Genomic DNA, 7,083 nt, shown 5'->3' with positions numbered 1-7,083 from the left:
GATGACAGAATTTCCCCTTGGATATTCTCAACCTCAAAAACTTCCAGTTTGTAAAGGACTCAGCATACAAAAAGGTGAGAAATCTGGAGAAAGGAGATGATAATAAAAAATGGCTGGGAAACAGGGTGGATTCTGAGGTTGAAGGACCATATCTCTAAGAATTTAATAATTTAACCAGGTTTGCAGAACTCATATCCAGCTCCTTTTTGCAATTCCTTCTCTTCGTTGCTCTCAAGGACTTCTCCATCCTGTCTGTCCTTTTGTCTTACAAGATCACCATCAATTTGAAATGTCGTCTCTATAAAAGCAAAAGGCTCTTTTAAATTCTGTGAGCATTTTCTGTTACTTTTTCACTATTTCTGTACAACTGCTTCTTTTAGTGAAAGGTGAAATCAAGGAGGGGAAATAGAGCAGCAAAGAGTCTGATTGGAATGTGAGTAGAGGATTCTCTTGTAGACCCACTCCAATAGTAAGCAATGGGTCTGGAGAAAAGCTAAATGGCAAATCTCTACCCTAGATCACTGCTTATTGAAAGTGATCAAGGGAAAAAAAAATACAGGTCCTGGACATGCAACTTTGATTTGGTTCTCCTGTCGCACAGGCCTTACTGACACAGATTAATTATTGCCTTGACAGCTTGTGGTGAAAACTAAATGAAACTGGATGAACTGTGATGGAAACATAGCAGGGCTGCATGGTGAAGGCCATTGCTGGTAGGCTACCCAATTTATACAGTGATGAATTTGGAATATATTGATAGATAAGACAAGAGCCGAAAAAAAACATAGGACAACTTAATAACAAAGCAAGCTGTGATTTTGCCTTTATTTTGGAAGAACTGGAATTAAACGCAAAAATATAAGCTATGCTTCTGGAAGACATTGCATTGTGGATTGCTGGAAGCCAGAAGTAAACCAGGGAAGGACCATCTTGCCCTTGTCCTTTTCCCATAGACTTCCTTAGATTTCCATTACAGCCGCTGCTGCAGAGAAGATGTGGCTGTGAATGGGCTTCTAATCTGATGTGATGTGGCCTGTGTTTAGACTGGGTTTTATTTCTGCTTCTCTGATTGTATTCACAGACAGCGCAGTCAATCACTGAGCAAATGATAAAAAGTTTGGTTTTTTTTTCTACAGATACTCAATACCTGTGTTCTTCTCACTGTTTCACTGGTTCCTTCCCTTCCCTGACTTCCAGCATTTGGCCAAACTCAGTGCATAATGTGTACACTGCAGTTTTCTGATACTGAGCTTCACATAAACATAGAGTGACACAAGCACTCCACAAGCATCATCTTCTGCTGGTCGCAGGTAGGTAGCAGCGCTTATCACTTCACCTTGGTGGTCCATCAGCAGAACAGAGCTTGCTCTACCTCTCCTCTGAGACGCTGAGCGAGATGCAGAGATGTGCTCCACAGGGAAATAAACACTGCAGATCAACTGGCTGGGCAGTCACTGTTGTGTCAGCATGCAAGATAAGCCCATGAGGAAGCGTTTGTTCTATATAGAGTACAGTTTGGGTCAGGAGCCAAAAAGAACATGTTCTGGATGTCTGTTCATGCAGTTAGTCCTGTTCAATGAAGCAAGAGGCCAGTGAGGAAAGTACAGCAGCCACAGAAATCAATTCTGCTGATATAGCAGTGATTTTTAAAATACATATTTCAGTTGCTCAAGTAAACTCGGATTCATTCTGTGAACAGGGTCATTAAAGAGGTGCACAGGTACTTTATGGGCTTGCTCCTGGGTGTGTTTGTCCACGGTAAAAAAGCACACTCTTTGGACAATCCACCACACAGTGTGGCTTGTGGCTCAGTATTTGCTTTGATTTATGTTTTGTTATTTGTCGTTAGAAGATCATTGCTAGGCTGGGGAGTATTGCAGTTGCTCACAAATCGTCAGCACTTCTCAGCTACCAAGGATGTGGTCTCCTTGGAATGCGTGTTCCTGTCCCCCCACAGCCCTGAACTGATGCATCCCTCCATGCCCTCCTCAGAGAGCAATAGTGGGTGTCACTTCCCACCCCCAGATACCGATGGCAGCTACCCCAGAGAGCGAGGGCCTCCTCACAAGAGGCAAGGACGGGTCCCTCAAAATGGTGAGGGACCTCTTTCCGGCCAGTGTCCTCACAGCTGTCCCCAGACAGTGGCACTGTAACACCTTCTCCCCTCGCAGGGGTGGCAGGATCCCCCCAGCCCCCACGGGAGAAGGCAGGCCTGGGTCGGTGCTAAGGCTTTTGCTCTCCTCTCACACTGATACCCGGTCCCCCTCTTCTGACGGGGGTCCCCCCACCCCAGCTGATGCGCACCCTGACGCCTCCCTCTCCCCATCCCCTTCTCCGCGGGCGGGTGAACAGAGAGGACAGGGGGCTCGGGCGCGGGGGTAGCGTTCACCACCCACCGTTTCCCTCCCTCCGGAGCCCGAGCGTCGATCCTTCCCTGTGGCACCGGGGACTCGGTCCCGGCAGGACCCCACGCGAGGCGGGGGCAGGCAGAGGCAGGGCCTGGCGGGGGCCACCTCACACCCCCGGGGAGGGGGTATCATACCCCCCACACGTGCCCCTCATGTCCCCCGAGCTGCCTGCAGCCCCTGCCCCGCCGGCCGCTGTCGTTCCCCAGCTCCCGCCGCTCGTTTTCGTTGAGCGGCGATAGCTTGGAGATGGCAAAGATAGGAGGCAAATTTCCCCTACTTAAAAAAAAAAAAAGGGGCGGGGGGCGAAAAAGACAGGGGAGGCTGGTTTAAAGAGCCGGGATTAAAGGTCTGTGCTAGCTTCAAGAGCTCATAAAACGGCCTGAAGGATGCTATTTTGCTGCAGCCTGGGTTATTTCAGCCCACAGTTGCACAACAAAACATTTAAACATTTCAGCACAAAACAGATTCCATTGTTGGGCTGCACATTAAAAAGTGTTATTCGCTTTGAAGTTTTTGTCTAATGGCTCTAAACTGAAAGAAAATGTTTTCCTATTACTTAATTCAATCATAGCGAAGAGGCTTGGTAAAAAGCCCACGGATTTTGCCCAAAGTGTGACAGAGTTCTCTTTGTGTTTGCTTATCCTCTGCTGTCACACACTTTAATTCGCCTCTCTTTATCTGGCATTCAAAACTTTCTTCAATGACATTCAATAAGGTCCAGCGGCTGGAAAAAAAAAAAAAACTGGTTATTTTTTTGGATATTCTTTCCCAGTAGCTTTGGGCTTGGTGTGCATTCAGGGGCTGTTAACCCTTTGCCTCCCTGCGGCTCGGAGCCCTGGGGTTCAGCCCCTGGGCAGCGGGAATCCCTCAGGCTGAGACTGAATCACCTCCCGCCTCCGTGGCTGGCCACTTCTCCGCGGGGAGATGTACCCCTTCCCCGGCGCCAGCTCCTGGGGAAAATGCTTTCAATTACCAGTTCCTCAAAAACAAAATAACAACAGCAAGAAAAAAAAAAATCCAAACCCCGTTAACGCTTTCAAGGAAAGGACACTCGGAAATGCTTTCTGAATTAGTGCAGGACTGAGATTTTAGCTGCATTCGTTTTCCTTCTTTCTGTATTTTTCGCCATTTATTTGTGCACATAGGTACATTTATTTCTAAGCTCGGGCATCAACCGGTATCTCGGCAAAACTCCAGTAGATTTCAGAGAGAAATGCGACCTTAGGCAGGAGCAGCCACCGTACAAGCCGGAGACACTGAGTTACACTGCTTCACTGCTTCCAAGGCTTTTCCTTCCCTTCATTTGAAAAAAGTCTTTTTTTTAATTTTCTTTTTTTTTTTGAGGCGGGAAGGTGACTGTAGGGAGAAATCTCCCCACGTTTTGACAGGAGTCGGCAGGTGCGTTTGTCTGTTTTTTTCCCCGTGTATCAAGCGGGAAGATGGGAGAGGAAAATGTATCCCGACGAATTTTATATTCTTCCCCCCCCCCCCCCCCCCCTTATTTGTTACCATTCCTGATTCACCTACAGAAGCAACAAGCTGCAGGGAGCCCCACGCCGAGGGCTGCTGTGCGGACGCGGTGCCGCTGCGCGGGGCAGCCCCGGTCCGCGTTGTCTCGGGGAAGCGCGCAGAAACGGGCTGTAGACCCGGCCGGTAGTTTTTGCACATCCCTCTGCTGAGAAATCCGGACACCGCCGGTGCGTTTACGCTAAGTCTCGTCGTGCGGGAGAAATCAGCCGTTTCCCCGTCGGTCCCCGATGCGTTGCACGGGAAAGGGGCCGGTGGAGCCCGACGTGGGGACGGCGGCCGTCAGCTGTAAAAAGGGCATGGGGGACAGCTACAAAGAGGGTGCGGGGTGCGCCGAGCGCCCATTTTCTCTCCGGGTGTCACCGCATCTGCGCGTCGGGCTTGTCCGTAAGCACAGGATTTGCGGATATCCGTGCCCACGCAGGAACCGGCTGGATGCGGCCGCCGGCAGAGCCCCGGGTTGGCACGTCTCAGTAGTTCGGGGGTCTCGCCCGACGGCGGAGAGAGCGATAAGCAACGAGTCCCCGCACCGGGCTGGGAACAAAGAGGCGGGGGCTGGGGTGCGGTAACGGGGAGAGGGAGCGGGATGGAGGCCAGTGGGGCCGGGGACGAGCGGGGGGTGGCGACCTGGTGCCACAGGTGGGCAAGGATCCGGGGGGCTGGCAGGGGGGAGCTGTGAGAGCGCGGCTGCAGCCGGCAAAATAAACAAGGGCTGAAAGCTGGGCTGAAAGCGAAGAAGAGCGATAAAGAGAAAGAAAAGAATATTAAATCGCGAGAGAATGAGAAAATAACCCCGCCAAAGGGAGAGGAGGGGAGAGGCCGCCTGCTACGGCGTGGGTGGGGCCGACAAGAATAGAGTACATTATGCAGTTCATTTAGTTAACAAGGGAAATAATGAGGGAGCGTGCGGCGTGAATGCCAAGAGCAGCGGCACAGAAAGCCCATTGAGCGTCCCGGCCCCGCCGTCACATGGCGCGGCCGCTGCTTAAAAGCGGGCGGGCGGGCGCCGTTCAGCACCACTCGGGCCGGCCAGCGGCGCTGCGCGGGCGTTGCGCCGGGGCGCTGCGCGGGGGCGCTGCGCGGGGCCATGCCGCGCTCCTTCCTGGTGGATTCGCTGGTGCTGCGGGAAGGCGGCGAGAAGAAGGGGGAGGGCAGCCCGCCACCCCCTCCCCTCTTCCCCTACGCCGTGCACCCCTCGCATCCCCTGCCCGGGCTGCCGGCCGGCGCCTGCCACGCTCGCAAGGCCGGGCTGCTCTGCGTCTGCCCGCTCTGTGTCACCGCCTCCCAGCTGCACCCGCCGCCGCCTGCCATCCCCCTCCTCAAGGCCTCCTTCCCCCCCTTCGGCTCCCAATACTGCCACTCGCCCCTGGCCCGCCAGCAGCACTCCGTCTCGGCCGTCGGCGTCGGGCACGCACCGGCGCTCTACCAGGGCGCCTACCCGCTGCCCGACCCCCGGCAGTTCCACTGCATCTCCGTGGGTAAGAGATACACGCGTGGGAGCGGGCGAGGGGAGCACGCCTGCATGCTATCCGCGGGGAGGTGATGGGGATCGTGAGTCCAGGGCGGGAGACCGGCACACAGCGGGGTCCCTGCCCTGCGCCCTCAAGCTGGACGAGGAGTCTCAACTCCTCTCTCCGCCGGTGCCCCGGGGGATGCGCGGCAGGTGGGAATGGGATGGGCGGCCGCGGCGCCCCTTGAGCTGGAGCTCTGTCCCGGCCGCCATTTGCTGGGTGGCCAGCCCCCGGGGTGGGGTGGGGGGCTTGGCAGGGAGCTGCGGGGAGAACCGGGCCGGCCCTGACGGTGCCCTTCGCTCCGCAGACAGCACGTCCAGCCAGCTGCCGAGCAGCAAGAGGATGCGCACCGCTTTCACCAGCACCCAGCTCCTGGAGCTGGAGAGGGAGTTCGCCTCCAACATGTACCTCTCCCGGCTGCGGCGAATCGAGATCGCCACCTACCTGAACCTCTCCGAGAAGCAGGTGAAGATCTGGTTCCAGAACCGACGGGTCAAACACAAGAAAGAAGGCAAAAGCGGCTCCCACCGTGGGGGGGGAACAGGCCACAGCTGCAAATGCTCGTCCCTTTCCACCACCAAGTGCTCGGAAGACGACGAGGACTTGCGGATGTCTCCGTCCTCCTCGGGGAAGGACGACAGAAGCCTCGCAGTCACCCCTTAAGTCCCCCTCCCCATCACCGCAAACCCACCCCGGCTCCCCAGGAACTGTGGCGTGAGCAGGAGGGTGAGCCCCGCCTGCTCCAGCGCTGGCACGCCGCCGGAGGATTTTATACGGTTTTGTATAATTTTGTGTAATTTTCGAAAGACTTTTGCTAGACCCCCGGCCAGTGGGGAGGGGTATCCGTGCCCCACTGTTGTAAATAAACCTCCCCACCACCCCCCCAACGGGACCCCAGGCGTCCCCCAGTACTGCTTTCTCGCGTGGGGTGCTCCCCGCAGAGCTCCCCGCGCACCGAGACGGGCGCGGATGCTGCGTGGCAACGGGCGGTGCGGGCTGCCCGGAGCGATGCCGTCCCGGGGCTCCCTCCGGTAACCTGGCGATGCCCGAAAGCCGCCGGACGCGGAGGGTCGGGGGTTGTTTGGTTTATTAACTTTTTTTTTTCATTCCAAAATTATTCTCGGTTTTGTTTTGACTTCGTCGCTGCCGGGCGCGCAACTGTGATTGTACCGATCCGTCCTCCTCCCTCCCCCTTCCCCCATCCTCCCGGGATATATTTATTTATTTATTTATGTGCGGAGAAACGGCGATGGCGATGATAATAATGACTATAACAATAAAATCTCGTTGGTGGTTTATTTCTCTCCCTTCGCCTGGAAAAGCGGCCGGGCCGTGCGCCATTAGCACCGTCCCTCTCCATCCCGGTCCGCCGTAGCCCGGTACCGGGACTTGCCTGCCCCGGCGAGCTCGGGTGGCGAAGGCTCTTCCTTCCTCCTGGCCACGCTGAAGGTACGGGATGCGGGGGACCTCTGCCCACTCTCCCGGGGGCTAAATCTGGGGCTGGAGGCCGACTGGGCTGGACACCTTTCCCTTCCCATCCCGCTTCCTTCGCCGCTTGCAAGTCTGCGGGAGAGGGAGCGATGCTCCCGGTGCCGGTGCCGGTGCCAGTGCCGGCCCTGCTGAGGTGCCCGCAGGGC

General features: G+C 55.6%; 1 protein-coding gene across 1 annotated transcript; it reads left to right on the top strand.

Annotated features, from left to right (window-relative positions):
- The first annotated feature begins 5,022 nt into the window (after positions 1–5,022).
- Positions 5,023–6,603, top strand: GSX1 (GS homeobox 1). The gene is made up of 2 exons (XM_086742214.1): positions 5,023–5,413; positions 5,754–6,603. Exons 1-2 carry the CDS (start codon positions 5,023–5,025, stop codon positions 6,107–6,109), a joined length of 747 nt encoding a protein of 248 aa, XP_086598340.1. The 3' UTR covers positions 6,110–6,603.
- The last annotated feature ends 480 nt before the right edge of the window (positions 6,604–7,083 follow it).

The sequence above is a fragment of the Chlamydotis macqueenii genome, chromosome 1 (genome assembly GCF_036417535.1).
Source record: "Chlamydotis macqueenii isolate bChlMac1 chromosome 1, bChlMac1.mat, whole genome shotgun sequence".
Classification (NCBI taxonomy): Eukaryota; Metazoa; Chordata; class Aves; order Otidiformes; family Otididae; genus Chlamydotis; species Chlamydotis macqueenii.
Note: the sequence above shows the minus strand (reverse complement) of the source record. Positions and strands in the feature narration are given on the sequence as shown.